The following is a 20126-nucleotide window of genomic DNA, read 5'->3' as shown; positions in this document are numbered from 1 at the left end:
GGAGAAAACAACCCCCCTCCCCCCTACTACCACCACCCCCACCACCAACCCCCCCATTAGAGGACAGATGGGGATGTCGATCAAACCGAAGGTGTTGCAGTCGGATTGGTGCTGAGACGAGTTGGTGCTTTGCAGCAGCAAAGTGACAGCACCTATTAATTTGGCCATTTAATTTTAACTCCAACAGCGTCAGGCTCCACCACCTTCAATCTCCCCCCGTCATTCACAACAAGCCCGCAGGCCGGCGGCCGCAAACAGCCGAACACACACAAACAACCCCCCCACCCCCACAACACATTCACTAAAACGCCTTTTAATCTAAAGCTCAAACTTATTCTGCTGCTTGCCTGGTAAAATTTGGGGCTTTTAAATCAGTCGGACGCGCCACTTTTTAAAAAAAACTGCTGCTGCGACTTCTTGCCGAGGCTGGGGAGCAGATGTCAGGGTGTGTAAAACCGCTGCAGTTGCAAATTGGGTTCTTTCGTCATGAAGCACACGCGACCATCCCCGAGTAATGGCCAGATTGATCGCCCCTCTGTGGAGCCGGCGATTGAAGCTGGAGGTTTATGACGGTCCTCTCGGCCAGAAATGGACTGCAGCAGAGAGAGATTGCGCCGCTGCGATAGAAATTCATAAGTTCTGGCTCTTTCTCGCCCTCGCCATCACCTTTGCTCCCGCTGCGAATGCCCGAGCCCATCACAGCTTCAATTGAGGGATTTACTTTTAACATGGCAAGGTCAAACTTCTCTGTTATTCAGCTAAAATGATTTCCTTCTTTTCTCTGCTTCAAGTGCAGCACCCTCTAGAAATACTGGCACGTATTACTGGCATATATATATATATATATATATATATATATATATATATATATATATATATATATATATATATATATGTGGAGATATATATATATATATATATATATATATGTGGAGATATTTAGAAGGGGTTAGGGTCAGAATTAATATTTTGGCCGGTAAATAATATGCTCTGCCGGTCGATTCTTACATCTAACGGCTAACTTGGCCGGTGGCTCAGGAAGTTAATTTTGTACACTGGATATGCGGGCGGCGGAGGACACAACAAAGGCATAAAATCAACAACTAAATGAATAAATAATGCAACTCATTCAAACAGCCATCTTAAGATCATGTTCATCAAATTTACTATTCTTGCCTATGTCCTGTGTGGGGCGGTCATTTTCCAGGTGGTGTAGTTTTTAAGTGTAGTGGACGTGTGCTGCTGTAGTAGTAATAATAATTATTATTAATAGTAAGTAATATGTGATAATCAGTAATCTGTGCGCCCACTTCCTTTTTCACAGCCTCTGGGAGCATTGTTAGATTCTGTTTTATGAAACGGCAGACCATTTTAAACAAGCTGGGAGAGGCCAAGGCTTAAAAAAATCCATCAAACTCGTGTCACGTATAGTTCATCCTTTATTAAATAAAATGTCAGTTTGTTGTGCTATTTCATTGTAGATCATTATTTAACTACCTAAAACTGTCCCTTTCATGCATGTGACTCTGAGGTGCCGCAGCAGGTGTCAGTCTACTGACCTAGAGTATTGCTAAGTAGGGTTAATACACTTAAACTTAGTGGGGTTTTTTTATCTGTTTTTATTTCACATTGATGCTGCAGAAGGCCACTTATAATTTATATGGCTGCTGAAAGAGCCCTGCTTAGATATCTGAGCCATTTGGCCAGGTAAAGATGCATGGAATCAGGACATGTAGAGAACTGGCGCAGACTAGACTAGACGGATTTTATCTTCATATACCGACATTCTCCACCAAGACATCTATGAATGATCGACAAGCAAACAGACTGATGTCGGGTTTACTAAAACCAGCTAGCACCGACTGCACATTAAAACAAGGCCCCGGGTTTGTTACAGCACGGAGAGCGAGGTGTGCCGTAGAAACTGTGCAGCCGATCTAGTTCTGCACGGTTCACCCAGTAAAGGCCGTAACTGTGTGTCCGTACTTTAACAAAGGATTAGTACAGTATGTCAGTCGCATGGCGACTGTCCTGGGATGCCACGTTAATAGATGACACGTGCCTTTATTTTCCCACAATGGGGAAGTTTGGGCTTGACGGTGGCAGAAATGCGTGGAGTTACACACTAGATCAGTAATGAAGAAGGAGCTAACCTACAGTTGGATTCTAAAGCTACACAGAATGATGACGTGACGGAAGAAGTATGTGGTGTTTACATCATGGTTGGAAAACAGTCAAATGAAAAACTTCAAACAGGAATATAGATAGATTAATGGCGGCTTAGGTTCTGAAGGTGATCATTATTCTCGTCGCTGCCTGTTTCAGCCTCTTGTTGGCATTAATCGGTGCTTCATCAAGCCCTTCCAGCAGTAACACGTCCTCTCTTTGAGCTGTATTCCTTAAGCAAAAAGTTATTTTTTTTTTTTTTTTGTTTGTTTGCTCTGTCAAAAAAACTGGAAATGTCCAATCGCTGCTGAATGTCACCAAATCAACGCAGTAGTGCTTCACCGGGCATAAACTGACCCTTCTTCCAGGGCCCCGTCTCTCCTCAAACCTAAATCCTGTAGAGAAGCTTGGGATGGCGTTGCACAATGTACTGACAGCAAGGGCCACCGTTATTGTTGGTGGTTTTATTAAAAACTAAAACATTTGAATGTTGTTTTTGTACATCTCTGCCGCTGATATACCTAAACGCTCCAATTAAAGGTACCCCCCCCCCCCAAAATGTCAGGTGTGAGATTAACCTCCACTATATTAAGACTTTACTGTTATATCCAAGGAGAGATTAAATATAGAGGGTATAATCCAGCAAAAAAAAGAATAATAAATAATAAATTAGCATTTAGATTTGTATTATGCTTTCTACTAAAGAAAGTATTTTTCTTTTTTTCTTTTTTTTTTACAAAATTACACAAAGTAATAGGAGCAATTTTCCCCTTCAGTCACACTGTTGGGAAATCAAAGATATAGATCTTTACTTTGAATTATCTAATGGTTCACCGACTCTTTCTGTATGCATGAATTGCCTCCTGTGGGCAAAATTCTGCCAATGGTATATTTATTATTATTTATTTTGGACGTGTTCTCGACAGCGACGGCTCACTCTGCCACCGCCGTGCCCTTTCTGTAACACCTTAGTTTTTTATGGAGGAGGAAAGGATTTAGAGACCAAAGCCCTCCTGGGACATTTCTGCTGTAGAAGTGCAGCTCTGGATGAAATGAGAGGTTATCCATCATAGGCGAGGTGGGGGGGTTGGCTGACAGCCTGAGATGTACCAGCACATCTAAACTTATTTTTCATGATAGAGGTGTTTGATTATTCTTTTTGGTGGCTTAATTTCTCTCACACTAAATGTGGGGTGGCATCTTTTTTCAAGAGATTCAAACCAGCAGAAGAATGCAGTCCTAAACAAGATGAGAATAAATGAATGTTGAAGTGATTAACTTCTTGTAAATCTTCCTCCATCTGTGGGGGGGGGGGGGGGGGGGGAAGAGTTTATTTTTATGCATGATTGTAACTCAGAGAGGGTTGTTAGAGCAAGTCTGTTCTGTTTAATGAGTTATCTTGTCCTCTCAGAGCCTCTGAGGTCTGCTGCTATCCGCTGAGTGAAGGAGCATCATGGCTGGGATTAAAGCGATCAGGTCTGCCCTCTGCTGCCCTAAAGCAGGGTGCATCTTTGTTCCAGCAACGAGCTGTTCCTCCAGATTCTGAGCAATTACACCATGCCACAAGTTTATTTAATAACTGAATTGCTGATATCCTGCAACTTTCCCCAATTTTTTTTTATGGTTGCAGCTGTCTAGAAAGGACTGCAGTCATCTCCTGTGTTGGAGTCTGAGACAGATTTGATGGAGACGGGTGGTAAATATTTAGCATAATTACAAACACCAGAAGGGGTCTCTGCAGCGTTCGGCATCTCTAATGGATTTAGAGGCACCTCTTAAACAGGTGTGGTGATCTGCCACCAATCAGTTTTCATTATAAAAAGACCCACATTCACGTTAGAATTAGCCTATTTTCTTTAACTACGCGTCAGAAAAGAAATGTCAACGCATTTAGTTTGTTAGTCAAGCAGAGGATGGCGTTCTCCATCCTGGAAGGCCTTACTAATCAGGTGAAAGATAATGGGGCTGAATAGTGTTTTTCGATGTTATGCACCGCAATACCAAGAGGAAAAAGAAATGCTTCTCTCAGTTGTGCTGTGAAGGAGTTCATTCATTTTCTTGCCTGGTTAATGTAAATAGATGCCATGTTTTAAGGGGGTTGGGCCGCTTTTCATCATCTCCAGTTTAATATAAATCCTTAAGTGCTTTGAAGAAAAAGCTTTTTTTTTTTAATACATGGCATTACAAGTACCCTTAGACGGCAAAAGCCTGAAAATCACATTGCAATGTCAAACTAGGACTGAAGTATTCTGAAGTGATTAAAGATGTTTTTACATGGTTTGTAATTTGCAAAAATCTATATCACTGCATAAAATGAATTTAGTTTTCTTCAAATATCTGTCCCTGTATCCATTCATCTAGATCAATTATTATCAGATCAATAATTTTAAGTCCCAAATGTCCTGAATGAATCCCTGTGCAAAGGGCTTTTGGGCATGTGATGTCATCGGTAATGTTGGCATGTGATTGGCTGTGTATGCAACAGAGGTTTGCCACTGGACCCGTCTTTGGTAGATGATTAAGGAATCTGTATTTATTTGATGGGTAGATACACAGCGAGCCTGCTGGTTTTTCTGACATATTTGGACGTATGTTGAATGTCACTTTAATAATTTTACCTAAAGTTTGAGTTGTACAATATAAATGGCAATGACAAAAAGGAACCCTTTAAACCTTTTTTTTTTTGGTAAAATGTAATTTATAAGAAATGCATTTCCTGGTATGAAATAAATTGAGTAAACCCCACATTTTTTCCACTTCAATTGGTCACCCAGAGGTGTATTGCATCAGTTGACCATGGGTAGAAGAAAATTGCTCAGCATTTTGAAGGGGACTTACCCTGTTTAAACCTAAAGCATTTTGGCTGGTGGTCTCCTGGATGTTAAAGTGAGAGGGAACACCACAGGAGCTGTCTGAGGTATTCAGAAAGAAAAATTATAACAGCCTTTAATGTGTCTGGTAAGGGAGTCAAAAGAGGTCTGAAAGGAGTCAGATTTCAACAATTCACCTGTACGAAAAACAGTCTTAAAGTAGAGGATATGAAATGCTCAGGCATGGCTGTCTGAGATCGTTCACCTTAAAAGCAGGCTGCAAAATGCTAAGAGTTCTCCATAAATCCTGAAACGTCAACACAGGCTCTTGCTACTTTAATGTGAAAGAGCATGGGTGTACGACAAGAAAAAGACTGCGCATGGGAGGTGTGTAAGAAGGAAACCTTTTGCTCTCTGAGAAAAACATGAAGACCAGACTGAGGTTTGCCAGAGAGAATGTAGACAAAGACCATGGCTTCTAGAATAATGTTCTGCAGTTGAATTATTTAGACAGCAGAAGAGAGGACATGTTTGCCATGAACCAAATGCAGCCTTTCAGGTGGAAAAAACCCCATCTCTTTACAACTGTGATTCATGGAGATGGAAATGTCATGGTTTGGGGGATGTTTTGCTGCAGCAGGACCTGGATAACTCACAATAATAGAAAGACCCATTTATTTTACTTTAGGTTTTTCAAGAAAATGTGAGATCACCGTTAAAAAAAAAATAAAAAAAAATCTGCTGATGCAGAACTGGACCCTGCAACATGAGAATGACTCTGATTCTTGCACTAAATCCACTAAGAGTCGCTGGTAATTAGGAAAAGTACTCGTCTGAGTCGAGGCCCCTGGCATTGAGATCCCATGGGGTAGCCTGAAAAACAACAACACAAGGTTTTACAGCTGAAAATAAGGAGAGAGGTAAATGTTCCTCTGCATGATGTCAAAAAATGTGTAGATGGCCACAAGAAACATAATCAGTTGCTTCTGCCAAAGCTACGGGGGTTAAGGGTCTTATAACTTTTGAAGTAGCTGAACAATATTTCACTTAATGAGTAAAACAAAGATGAGGTTTGTTGTTTAAGTGTCAGTAAATCACTTTATTTTCCAGGCATTGAAAAATCTGAGATTACATATTAATCTGTGAACATTTCCCTATAAAAAGCTAAACTGGGGTGTGCTACCAATGGGTGTATGTAGATGAATGCATAAGTAGATGGATAAATCATATGGATGAAAAGATTCATAGACCTGAATCCAATGAGGGATTGAGAAGCTGAAAGATTGACGGATGGGTAAGCAAAAAATGCCTGCAAGGGTGGATGGATGATAAAATGGACGAATAAATTGACTGATGGATGGATTGCACAGATTTATTCTTACTATTTGTGAATTTTCCATATTTAAAGCCTGTCCTACATTCAAGGTGAGCTTCACATTCATTTTAAAATATAAAATAGTGGAGAAGTGAGAATTTGAAAAGGGTTGATTGAGACAAATTATGAATATTAAGATAAGTGGGTGATGTCAGATTTGGCTTATTCTCTTTGTGAAGGGCTCGCCTACGTTTGCACTTTGAGCCACAAGGGGGCACTGTTGCTCTCCTTATAGCACCTCCACCGACCCAAACGGAGGCAAAACAAAGATAAGAAACTAACGGCGATGTGTTAACTCCACTCCAAGTGCAGAGTCATGATAAGTTTTTAGTGTAAATCTAATGTGAGAAGGTTGTGTCCCGTCTGGGCTTGAAGCAGAGTCCCTGAAGGTTTTCTATCAGCGGTCACTTTTCCCGCTGCCACAGGGGAGGAGAGGAGGACGGAGCTGTGATCCAGCTCAGTTTCCCTCTGCTGATCGGGATTCTCTCCTGCACATGCAGACGTCCTCATCGGTGTTATTTATTTATTTTATAATTTCTGTAAAGTGTGGTGGAAAACCGCGCCGCTGCAGAACCGCTGCCAGGGAGCATGGAGGTTCGTGCTGTGAATTCTTAAAGTCTGGGTCACATGTTTTTTTTTTTCCACCCTGCTGAAGTAGAGCCGGCATTACTTTCCTAACTTTTTTTTTTTTTTTTTTTTTTTTGCCTGGACGTGAACCGAGTGTGAGATATCAACAGTTCGACATGGCGTCTCTGTATCAGAGATTCAGCGGTCAGATCGACACCAACAAATCCTTCCCCGACCCACCGGAGGCGAGCCACCTCCTCGGACAGGCCGGCGATCAGGGGGACCGGGCGGCGGAGAGCCAGCAGCGAGCCCGGCTTCAGCACCGCCGCCGCCGCTGCGAGGACGAGGACGTAAGAAACTCCTCCCGGTTAAACTCTGAGAGCAAATCTTACGGTTCAAGCTAAGCCCGATTAGACCGACCGGTCCGGCTTCACTGCAGTTATATTTACGTTGTCCGATAGGTCGAGACTCCCCCAACGACTTTTAAAGGTAAACTTGTCAAACCGCGGTGCGTCATCGCCTCAATTGGCTGGATTGTCTGCCAATACGTGACGTCAGTCAGGTCTGAACGTGTGGAGCTGTGCGGTCTCTTCATAAATCTCATCATTGGCGCACCGGTGTTAAACCTCTATTATATGGTTCTCCCTTTGTATGTTAAAATTAGAGTCTGCTTAAATGATGGTCAAAAATTAGGGTTAAAACCTGAACCACCAACCCGGTCGTTAATCTTCTCTTGACCCCGTTTTCCACTGTTTCCGTTTGTCCGTCATATATACGCCTTAAAGCTGCGTATCTAACCAAAATCTATTTTTCATAACCCCGGATTTTGAAATTGAAAGTCGCTGAAGGAAGAGTAACTGGCGCTGTCCAGGGTGCTGAAAGGCACTCCGACTAAGCAGAGGTTGAAATTTAGTCTTAAAATGCTCGGGTTAAAAACGTTTCATAAAGTGGGCTTCTGGTACAGTTCCCCCACTTTCTTCGCACCCATGTACTTGACCCATATTATTATTACGATTATAAAGATATATATTCATAAGTAATAAATATTTTTCATAAAATGCAGCCCTTTATTATTGACTATGACTCTGGTGGACTGTTGAACTGTCCCGGGTGGAGCCAGCCTCTCGTCCTGGGTGGCACCTACACTGACAGCTGGATCTGGACTATATAGATCGAAAGCATTTTGATAAAATAATTCAAGTGATTATCAATACATTCAAAACATATTTAAACTCAACCCTTTATTCAACATATTTCCTTACCAAGACCAAGGTTATGTTTGAAAAAAAAAAGTGCTCTCTGAACTCTTTAAATGGGCGTAGCTTGGTGACGGAGCGTTCCTGGTCTGCGTTTGTGATTGGTTGGGAGGATTAATGACTAGTATTAACCAAAGTGATAGACTAGAATGCAAAATGAAGGAAAACTGTTCTTCTATTGAACTTTTTATTGATCCTTTTTTTCTATTGTACCACGTGTCTATTGATCAATATATATTGCTATTGAATTATTGTACGGTCCTACTGACAGCATACTTTCCTTCCTCCATATTGTAGGCTATAGATAATAGGGTGGATGGACATTACTTTCAGAAGACAGTTTTGCAGCATATTTTGTTTTTTTCGCTCCCATTAAACACGGTTTTGAAAATACATTTCAAGGATTGATTGTGATTGCAACCTTGAATGAAGATGACAAAAAATCCAAATAAACTCTAATCTCCTTTTGTTTATTACCTGTGCTAGCTAGTGTTGGTACTTTTGCCACAGAAAGAAAAAATGGTTGTGCAAAACTCCAAGGAAACTTTATTTTGACATAGACTTAAAACAGTCACTCAGAGGGAGGTTAGTTTGGAACAATTAAAATAATTCAACAAAACAGAAGCAGAATATATATTTTTTTGGTCTTTTCTTGCTAGCACTGCTGCACAGCTAGCTAACACAGGAATTTGGAAAAGCCACAAGTCTGGTGTGCTTGATCTGTTATTGGTTATAGCTTGTAGTTGGGTTGGATATAATTAGTAAAAGTTATGTATTGAATATGCTACCCTACACATAATCACTTCCCTATGCCATATACATTTTCAATCTTTTGCATTCAAAGCAAAATGCCATGTTATTAATGTATTTAATTGCATTGTTTTTAACATTCTGAGCAAATATTTAATAACAGAGAGCAAGGAAGCAGGTTTCTGTTGCATCAATATTTTTATTAACAAATGTAATTTAATCAAGATGTGACCTCTGAATGTACTCATCGCTGAAGAACTGCAGTGGTCTACATGTTACAAAGAGGAATATGAACAGATGGTATAGTTGAAGACCAAGACCAAAAAGCTTCTTATACTGAACCTTTCTTACAAGATGTTTCCCATTTAGAAATAAATCCTGTTTTTTAATTAAAAAAACAGCTCTTAGGCCTATAGATGTGAATTCTTTTTGTGAATCCCATTTGTTTTGATCCTCTTTTTTTTTAAGATTTGATTAGCTTTAAATAGGAGTAAAGTCACCAGTTACTTTGAAGTAAGAAATCTTTCCATCTTTCAAGGCAAAACATCCTAGACTGGACTTGAAAGTCAAGTATGATTATGTCTTTAATTTTTTTTTTTTATCTATTAGAATATTAGTTTTAACCTTCTGATCCAGCCTGCATATTTTTAAATCTTTCATGTTCAAACCCAAACATGAGCCTGTGCCGTTGATTCCAGCGAGTTGTGGCGCTTGCTCCAAAGCCCTATTGAAGGGTGCAGGAGGTAAAACACTGGCTGAGGTGTGCATGAATTTAACATGAGTTTGATTTATTGAGCGGTGGTCTTGTCTTTGTGTTTGTTGGTGCAAAGAACCTCAACATGATCTGAGATCGATGCAAACAAAGATGTATAATCCATATGGATCGGCAGAGGAGTGTGATTGGGAACTGGGGTGTGCTGCAGTTTAAAAAAAAAATAAATGAATAAAAATTGTGTTTTTGAAGATGGTTGTTTGTTTAGTGATGATCACAGAATCCAGGCCTGATGTTAAAATCCAGTTGTGAATTTCTTTGAGCTTTTAGGTGGCTTTAATCAACGAGCTTTGCATAGATAGTTCTCTGATCCCAGTCCCCACCAGTGTTTGATCTGAGTCCAAGCTTGGGCTCCTTTCCACCTTTTAGGCCTTAATGAGCATGTGCAGAGGTGACATTTACATCATGCTGTGTCAATGAGAACCACGGCCCACTGGGATAAGAGCCCGTCTGTAGAGTCGGTCAACAGAGATTCTTCATATTTTTATTCATCCTTTTGGCTCAGCGGCTAAAGGGTCATTCTGAGTCCAGAACCAGCCAGAGCAACAAAGCGGATTGACATTTACTGTTCTGCTGAATTCTGGATTCACTGGGCTAGGTTTTGTAATCTAGCTTTCCAAAGCTAAGGTAAAAACCCACTACGGGGCATGTAATCCACCTGGGGCTCTAGACATCATTACACTTGGTTAATAACATATTTTTATTTGCCTAATTTTAGTACTTATTTTAGAAGAAATGGTTATAATTATCAGAACAATAGTTAAGAGCAGTAAATAAATGTTAACATAGTAGTTATTCTTGGTGGGTTAAGATGCTAAAAAATCAGACATTTTCCTCTTATTTTCATTAAATTTATCACAGCTAAGAACTCCTATAATTTTTGAACAGTACACACATCAACCTTTACAGTGTGTACTTTGATGAAACTGTTGTGAGTTTGGTAGAAAAATCAAAAATAAAGATCAGGGGCATATGCTTTGATCCATAAATAGGGTAATCTTGTAATTCCTTTATTTGTTAGTTTTTCTGCACCTTACATTGGTCAGTGGAACACTTTTGTTGCGCTGCTGCATGTTTTAGGTTGGTACAGAAACAAAGATTGATCTTGTTTTATTTTCTGTTGGATCAAAACTACATTCAGCATAATTCTTTGTTTTCTGTTTGGAACAGAAACAAACTTGTGTTGGCCTGAAGAGACAGAGAATGATCTCTAGTCTAATTACTGCTTGACAGTCTTTTATTGATGTTAATTGCTAACAGTAAATTGAGGTTTATTCTGTGTTCTCACCTTCAAGGACATATCTACAGTGAGATTTTGTTTTATGCATCCAGAAAGTTCACATTAATATGGATTTATTCCTCAGATTCAACCAGCCACCGTTTTTAGTCATTCTGATCACAGATGTGACATTTTAGCTGCGGCACCAATAGAAGTGGAGAATTACAACGTTATCCTATCAGGTTGGTGGTTTATACTTTTAATCATGTGATAAGTTTCTGATTAATGTTTGACGAATTCAAATAGACAGAGGAGTGTTTCTCCCACGTTATTACAAAACAACTCATTATCGCTTTTGTTGGGTGTGAGCCTGACTCATGATCCTTTGTTGGCTTAATCCCTGTCTGCCGATACATCAGATAGTGATCTCAGCCTGAAATCCTCTTTGATGGTAATTCCAGGCTGGTGGAGCAACTCATTAATTTCTAATCAGACATGTTTTTCATGTCTTTATGTGAATTCATTGTCGTGAAAATCGTCCTTTCAAGACGTCAGTTCTTTCCGTTTCTCAACTTCTGGTTTAAAAGCAACACTGTGTGAAGCTAATGGTCTCCTTTTCGAGCGGCTTCATTATGAAGCAAACATTGCATTTAAGCTTACAGTCCTCCTAATTAGTAAAAAAAAAAAAAAAACATCTCAAGTGGCGTTTCAAACAAGCAAAAGGTAGACAGAAAGCAGATAGATCCGTCCTCTCTGCATGAAAGCTTCATGATCCCTGCGGTGTGATTTCCGTTGTCTCAACAGAGGCCGTTACAGGGGGAAGCGGCTCTGTTTCCCCATGTCTGTGTCTACTCCAATCGGTATCGTCGTAACGAGACTCTGGAGGGATCCGGCTCAGAATCAGACCTCTAACGCAGAGGAAATGGGATTTGTCATGTTGTGTTCTGTGTGTGTGCGCGTGCTGTGATCTGCGTTTGTGATGGCTTTTGGCCCAGACTTGCTATAAAAAAAAGAAAAAAAAATAGACAAAATCACAAGGGAAGATTAAGCTAAACTCTCACGACTATGCACCAACTGATTTCCCCCCACTATTATTTATATCACTATCACACAAGCCCAGACAAACTCACACAAAGACGGGATTGTTTTTTCTCCTTATTTTGGGGTTTGAATTGTGAGCTGGACAAGTTAATAAGAAGCACAATATTAGATTCTGGGTTTATAGTATTTCAAAAATAATAAAGGTGGAGGACAGTGAAACAAAACACTTGATATTTTTATGCTTTTTATGGGGTTTTCTGCCCTTTTTTCACGGAGTCAGCAGATTCTGGGTTTATTTTCATCGAATAACACTTTATAAATAAGTCATGGGAATTTTTAGCCTTAGCAGGCAGAATAAAACAGTTATTGTTTCATACCCCTTGTTTTTTTTTTTTATGGTTACGTCTACAGTACCTTGCAAAAGTACAGTATTCATACCTCTGGTACATTTCCACCATGGGAAGGTCTGCTTTTGGTGTTCAGACGGGAACAGAAATAAACTTTCCGACCTACATGCAGGATTGCTGCCGATGGTTTTCCTCAGTAGGAAAGCTGCTCCGCGTTGATGGGGAGATGGACTGAGTTTACACAAAAGGTAATCCTGGAAGAAAACATGTTGGAAGGAGCACAAAATAATGAGATTGAAGCAGCAGGACAGGGAGCTAAACATAAAGCCAGAGCTACAATGAAGCGGTTTAGATTGGAGCTTATTCATGTCATGGAATGGCCCAGTCAAAGTCCTGACTTAAATCTTAAAAGTAATATTCGGCAAAACTAGAATATAATTGTTTTACAGATGCTCAGGTGATGTTTCAGTTTCTGTTTGCTGGTAGAGACGCAACCTAAAGGACTGCAGAGGGGCTGTTCTTCAAGCTTTTGACTCACAACAGGCTGAACACACTTTTACTCCACACTGTTTAGATTTTATTTCTATTAAAAAAGGCGAGTTAAAGCCCAGCTGTCATTATTTGCGGTCTGGCTGGGTTAGCATGTCTTTAGCTCTGTAGTTGTCTCCACCTGTGGCTTTCTAAGGACGATTCAGATGTTGGGAGGTAGCCACCTGCTAATATCTGGAGCAGCAGATGCGCAGCTGTCTGCAGCCTGTACATCTGTCCCTGAACGGCCTGCCAGCGTGGACACGCATGTGACCTCTTGAGTCTGAGCGACCCACATCTGCATTCATCATGGCGTCTGGATGTTAAAAACTATAACCACTAATTCTCTTGTTCTGCAAACGGGAAAATTAGCATTGCAGTCACGGCCGTCCACGTTAGACGTCTGTCTCCTTGAACTGTGGTCCTCGACAGAAAGCGCGTCAGCAGCAGAACAGGTGTTTGAGCAGGTGTAAACAGCAGAGGGAGGATCTGTGTGGGTCAGTTTCTTCCTGTACCACCAGCAGGTAAACACAGGCATGGCTTTGTAACCATTTCCACACTTATAGATTTCACTGACTCTGTTTTCCATCTGCTTTTGAATTACTCTGGATCAGACGCGGTGCGTCGCTTTTTTTATGATTTGTTTTTGGTTTGTGTTGTGAGACAGGTGCTGTTTAGGAAACTTATTGAGTCTACAGGTCAGGAAGCAGATCGGCATGGCTGTGGCTGGGGAAACTGAACACAGGTTTGCTTACAAACGTGGTTAATCACAGTTAATTCATAATTTAATGGGGGAGGGGGCACATTGGTGCAGGTGGGTTTGGTTGGAGTTGTTCTCTTGATAGACGAAATCATTTGAAAGTCTTTGTTTATTTGGCTATTTTTGTCTATTTAAGTTAAGAGCTGAAACATTTAACTGTAACAAAAAAGCAAAACAGAAGCATTCATTAAGGTAAAAAATACTTTTATACAGCTCTGCTCATAAATGTACAACCTTGTGAACGGGTGTGTTTTGAGCAACCATGGGGGCCATAAATAAGGTTAATGTTTGGGAGTTAGTTGCAGAATTATCGTCTGAGATTGGATGGTCTAAGGCTACGTTCACACTGCAGCCTGAAGTGAGCTAATTCCGATTATTATTTTTTTTGCCCATATTTAACCGGGATGTGATCTTTTCATGACAGTTTCAACAACACAGATCGTATTTTTTCAAATACGACCCAGACCACTTGGATATGTGGTCCTGAATCCGACACAAATCTGATCTTTTCAAATGCGACCTGTGTCTGTACGGCCGAGTCACATTCAACCATTTGAGATCAACTGGTTTTGGTGCTGTCTCTTTAAATCTTAATCAGATCATCACCTCCCGCCCGCCTCCAGGTCACAGAGTGCTCCACTTCAACCCGTTCGGCCATTTTTGTAGTGTGCTGTGGGACGGTGTAGTGAACAACCGAAAACTTTGATTTATCCACTTGTAGCTTTGCCATCCTTCAGCTTGGACTACAAAATATCTTAGAGAAATAGAAATGCCGTATTTTCAAGACTGGTAAGCTGGATGTCCATGCCCTTGTTTAGCAGATGCTGCAAATGCTGTGACGTAATTGTTAGGAAAAAAAAAAAAGTAATGGAGTACAGAGAAAACTGAGCAGCTTGAAAAATATGACCCAAATAAAGCATAAATATATCTACCCAGCACCTGGGCGGACTACATTCAAATTTTCTTTCCCCCATAGAGACTCGCAACACAACAAAATGTATTTCTCAGCTGAAAAAGTGGACATTGAATAATATGTCCCCCTTAATGCAGGCAAAATAAAAAGTTGTTAAGCAGGATAAGCTGAAAAACCACCCAATGTGTTCCCATGCCGAGCATCTGCGCGGTCCTTACAGAATTTGATGCTATTAAGATACTTTAACCAGCAGCCGTGTTTGCTTCCAAACAAAAGTATTTACTCTTTGTATCCTAGTCCCAGTGAACTCGTCCTAATTAGTTCAACGTAATGAGCTGCTGCTGCTTGTCTAATTCTATCTGATTACAGAAACAGAATTTGCCTTGTTTTGTGTTAATTAGTAAATGCTCTGAGCAATCAATAATGGCGCAGGGAGGATAGAGTCGTCAGCCGGCGCTCTTGATTCGACGTGGCATCTGGAAATTGTGTGCGTCTGATGCGAGTTAGCGATGATGAAGTCCTGTCAGATTCCTCCAGGAGAAATAAAAAGCCATAAAGGATGAGAGCAGGTGCAACCGGGGCTCGCGCAGGAAGGCTCCCACTTGTCTGTCGTTGTCAACTTTTCATCATTATTGCTGTTAGGAGCCTCTAATGTTTCCCTCATCTAGCTAATTTCTCCCTCATCCACGTATCCCCAAACGCTTCACGATGAACAAACATGACACACGGGCACATGCGCTGTTCTCCACCCTCTGATGAATTATGCAGCCAGCGGCGTGGAAAAGTGAAAGGTATGGTTTATTTATCAGCAGAGAGCTTTCACAGTCCAAACCAGGTGCACATACCGGGGGGGAGGGGGGGGGGGGGTGGTGTTGTTGTGGGTAAGCAGGCAGTGATGGGCCCACGGCAAACACGGAGCACAGAGATGGGTCAGAAGATTAGACAAAGTGCACATGTAACAAGAAATGATGTAATAATGAATGGTCAATCAGGTAATATCTGGCAGTCAAATAAGTTTACCCCTTTTAATCGTTAAGTCAACAAGGTACAGAAAACCCCTATTATTATCTTCAGCTATCACTTTGAACATGTCATATTAATTAATACTGTATTTACTTCAGTGATGGTATCAAGGCACTACTCTATTGTATCTGTAATACCTTATCCGCTGTTCTTTTTACATCTCTCTTTGCAGGGGAAGAAGCAGGATGGTGTTTTTTTTTTCATTCTCTCCCTTTTATCTTCTCTTTCTTTTACTTTTCTCCTTTTTTTCTCTTTATTTTGATCTTCTACTCTCTTATTGTAGTGTCCATATAACATGAAATATTCCCTGCATAAATTATAATTAAGATATTTACATGTACAATCATGCAGAGCAATATGACGTATGCGGTAAGGCTCCACTCGTGAAAGTAAAATCTGTTGGGCTGTTTTTGGCATTGAGACAACAATTGTTATTGTCACATTGCCAGACAGGACACTATTAAAAAAAAGAGAGAGAAAAAATAAGTCAATAAGGTAATAACTTCACCATTTGAGTCAATACAATTATGACATATTTTGTCACCCCAAACCATCCCTGACTGTGGAAACGTCACGCCGGACTTAGAGCAACGTGAATTATGTTCCTCTCCTCTCTGGTACCTTGATTTCCAAATGAAAAGCAGAATTTACTCTGAAAATCTGAAAATGTATCTGAAAATGGGACTTTGGACCCTTGAAGAGTCCAATTCCTTTTCTCCTTAGCCAAGGTAAGATGCATCTAATGTCTCCTGTTCAGGAGTGGCTTGACATAAATGGGACATTTGTCTAGTATTTATCTGTGTGCGGTTGCCCTTGAAGCACCGACTCCAGCCTCAGTCCACTCCTTTGTGAAGCTTCCCCCAAATTCTTAAATAGATTTCACTCAACAATCCTCTGAAGGCGGGTCTCCCTGCTGCTGGGGCGCCTTTTCCTACCACACTTCTTCCTTCCACTCAATTTTCTGGTAATATGCTTGGATACAGAACTCTGAACAAGCAGCTTCTTCAGCAGAGACCTTTTCCTACTTCCTCTCCTGGTGCAGGATGATGATGACGGTCTTCTGGACATCTGTCCAGTCAGCAGTCTTCCCCATCATTGTGTCGCCTCCTGACGCAGAGGGAGAGACGCTTTAAAGGCTCAGGAAACTTTTGCGGGTGTCTGGAGTGGATTAGCTGACTCCGTGGGTTTCACATAGAGAACTTTTTCACAGTATTCTAATTTATGGTTTGCATTCTCTGTAATCCATAATCATCAAAATTAAAAGAACCAAAAGGCTTAGAATATATCACCCTATGTGTAATGATTCTATACGAGTTATATGACTGAAAAGTACAAAAATCATTGCACTGTCATGCAATATTAAATTATTTTTGGATGTACTACTATATACTATCTTTGTATTGCTGTTACCAGTGAATAAAAAATACTTAGCCTGGGGTAGAGAGAGGTAAAGCCTGGTGGCGTGCCAGGCCTATAATACGGAGGGGCCCTGGTATTATTTTGCTGCATATTTTTTTTCAGATAAGGTAATAAATTAAAGTGCATTGATAATTCCTAAAGACACAATAACATAATGAATTTTGAGAATACCATCTACTATATGGGACAGTCAGAGTCTCAGTTTAAATCTCTATCATAAGTGAAAAGGCCACAGCACAGGCTAATCGCTGCATCCTTTGCTGATTGATATTTCCATAGTGACACCAGAACCTCATTAGGTCTTTGTTAGGGCTTCCAAAACAGAAATAATAGTCTTTGTTGAAGCTACAGCCTCACATCTCTGCTTCTCCGCCATTCTTGTCATTTCTCTCAGAAACCCCCATTTTGTTCAAATAAAAACAAAACAAAAACCTGTGGCTCAGTAGATGCACTCCAGATTGTGGATACCTCCAGGAAAATCAATAACAAGGTGGCGTCACGTGTCTCACTGACGTCTGCTACTCTCTCAACCGCTGCTGCTAGTCCTCTCCACGTCGGCGCTTCCAGTCTGGCAGCTAGCTGACGATAACAGATGGGGGGCATTAATAACTTCATCTCGGCGTAAAATGAATTCATATCCGGCCTCTTCACGAGCTGTTTTCACCGCGAGGAGAGGCGGGCAACAGGAGGAGGAAGAGGGGGAGCCCATTGAAGTCTTTCTTCACAGGCTTTTTAGGCAGAGCTCCTCTCCCTCCTCTCATCCATCTTCTTCCTCACGTCGCCACACGCGTGCACACGCAGAGGCCTTAAGAGCCACGCAGCCTCACTTTTGTGGGTCAGAAAACTGGAGGTTCTGATTTGGTCATTATTGATGACTGGACGCAGCGTTTCAGAGAGGGGAATAACTCTGGAGCAAGTTAAACTGTGAGAGTGAAAGAAGTAAAGCGAGCATGAGGCTTGTGCGGTTTAGTCGCCTTTTGCTTTAGGGCCCGGTTAATTTAGCTGTCAGGTTTGCATTAGTCCGTCTGCGGATGTGGTCACCATGCATGTTGATGCGCTTTTAACGTTTCCAGAACGGCTTTTCAGTTCAGATTTATTTGATCTGACGTAGATTGCAGCCCGCTGCGGGCACGCTGAGCCATATGGAGCTGAGAAAAGCAAAAGACGCCGCTTTTTATAGGTCCTCTCGACAGATGGTTGCCTTTTAATATCGAGGAAATTGCTCACAAAACCCCATGCGCACTGCTGCGCGTCGGTATCCCTTGGACAAACCTGCGCCGGTTGAAGTGCTGCCCGCGCACCACTAGAGGCTGTCCTGTTGCTGTCGCAAAGCGAGGCGAGCCCCTCTCAAAGCCGAGGGCGGAATCATATATCCTCCTGAAAAGGAGGGTCTGCGGGGACTCGAGGGCCAGTCATACAAAGTGAGGTTAAATCAATGATATAGAGGAAGAGGGATGATGAAAGGAAGGAGCTGAGACAGAGGGACAGGGAGGCCGGACACAGAAAGCTTTTCGCCTTAAAGCCGGAGAGGCCAGCAGAGGGAGGCTCCCGATCAAAACCGAAGGCAGATTATTGACCGCCGCACGATTATGATAGAAGCTAGATAAAGGGAGGATGTAACCCAGCACTCTAAAATAGCAGCGACCAGATAAATTCAACTAGACTGAACCAAACAATGTGTGGAACATGAAAGATTGCTCCCAACGCTAGAGATGTTATTGATCCTCCCACTATGGATTTTGGTGTAGAGGGAAATTAATATGTATTAACGTTAATTGCTCTGGCTGCCATTACATTCTACAGTCTCATCTTAATGATGCATTGATAGAAAAAAAAAAATGGGCCTGCAATTATTTGAAGCGAAAGGAAAAAAAAAACAAGTAAATGTTAATGAAATTCATGTTTGTGTCTGCATTTGTCTGTCGAGCTTTAAAATGCAATAGCTTAGTATGAAAGCTACATTTGTGACTCTGCAGTCATCTTCATAACGATACATTTGATTTGTAGGCGGCTTTAAAGATTCTTAATGTTACCTCACACTATAAAAAAAAACGTCATTATTAAAACACACAAGACAAAAAAAACAGTAATGTAAAACTACTGGATAAAAAATAACACAAAAATAGGTTAAAGGTGCAGTGGTAGCCGTTAGGATGTGGTGATCGTGTGGGATTTTAAGACGAATGTGACCGGTGATCAAAAGTTATTAAGGCACTGATTGTATTTATGTATTTTTACGGGTTATGAGCAAAAGTTTAGTTTGGGATAGTTAGTTGGTTCAAAGTTTAAGACCCAAGTGAACGATCAGTCATGGGACAACCAGTTCACTGCTGTGACACCAACACAACAGATGAGGTCCAGTGAGGAATCAGCAAGTGAATCTATGCTGGAGAGCAAAACTGTCTGAACATGATGGGGAAATGTTTTTGTGTAACAGCATTAAGAGCCCGTGTCCATGTGAAGGTGAATGTCCCCCAGCAGTATTAAGTTGGGGGACAAAGAGTTTAGGTTGACAATGAATTCTAAATTTGCTTCTACAAAGTTCATGTTATGTTAGGTGACTAAAATAGGAATGGTGCCATAATTAGCACGACAACTGCTTCAAACGAGTTGGCAGCGGTGGAAGGTGTTAGTTGTGGAGAATCTTGAGGCCACGCCCACATTCAGAGGTCTGAGGTCGACGGTTGTGAACAGATTTCAGGTGAAATGGCCGTGTTGGTGGTAGTTTATTATTTTTAACACTATAATTTGACTATAATAGTCAACAGAGTGAAATTTATCAGTTTAGTTAAAAGACATAAAATATTTATTTGTTTAATTTCAGGAATTCTGTTAAATCAGGTTGTTTCCTCTTTCTGTTTAAATGTTTTTGTTTGTTTTTTGGAGATGGGGTGAGGCGTAGCGTCATCTGGGCGGATCTCCAAGTAGAGCCACTGCTTCTCTGCATCAAAAGGAGTCAATTGAAGCGTTTGGAGCATCTGAGCTGGATGCCTCCTGTTGGAGGTTATCCAGGTACGTCCCACCGGGAGGAAAATCCGGGGAAGACCCAAAACCCGCTGGAGAGAAAAACACTTTTTTCCCCTTCTTGCCCTGGAACGCCTTGAGTTCCCCCAGAACGAGCTAGAGGATGATGCCAGGGAGAGGGATGTCCAGGTTTCCGTCCCGGACCTGTCGCCCCAG

The 20126-nt window shown here is 41.2% G+C and overlaps 1 protein-coding gene across 4 annotated transcripts in view; it reads left to right on the top strand.

The window, feature by feature from the left end:
• dpp6a (dipeptidyl-peptidase 6a) overlaps positions 1-20126 on the top strand; it is a 350399-nt gene that overhangs the window by 117008 nt on the left and 213265 nt on the right. Inside the window, exon 1 of one of the 4 annotated variants that reach the window (XM_036124844.1) lies at positions 6505-7268. The exons of the other annotated variants lie outside the window; for them this stretch is intronic. Within the exon in view, the coding sequence (XP_035980737.1) occupies positions 7095-7268 (174 nt within the window). The 5' untranslated portion in view covers positions 6505-7094. Of the gene's footprint in view, positions 1-6504; positions 7269-20126 lie in introns of those variants that run through there. 4 annotated transcript variants of the gene reach the window in all.

This window comes from Fundulus heteroclitus, chromosome 21 (genome assembly GCF_011125445.2).
Source record: "Fundulus heteroclitus isolate FHET01 chromosome 21, MU-UCD_Fhet_4.1, whole genome shotgun sequence".
NCBI classification, from domain to species: domain Eukaryota; kingdom Metazoa; phylum Chordata; class Actinopteri; order Cyprinodontiformes; family Fundulidae; genus Fundulus; species Fundulus heteroclitus.
The sequence above is the reverse complement of the archived record's forward strand: the minus strand, read 5'-3'. Positions and strand labels throughout refer to the sequence as shown.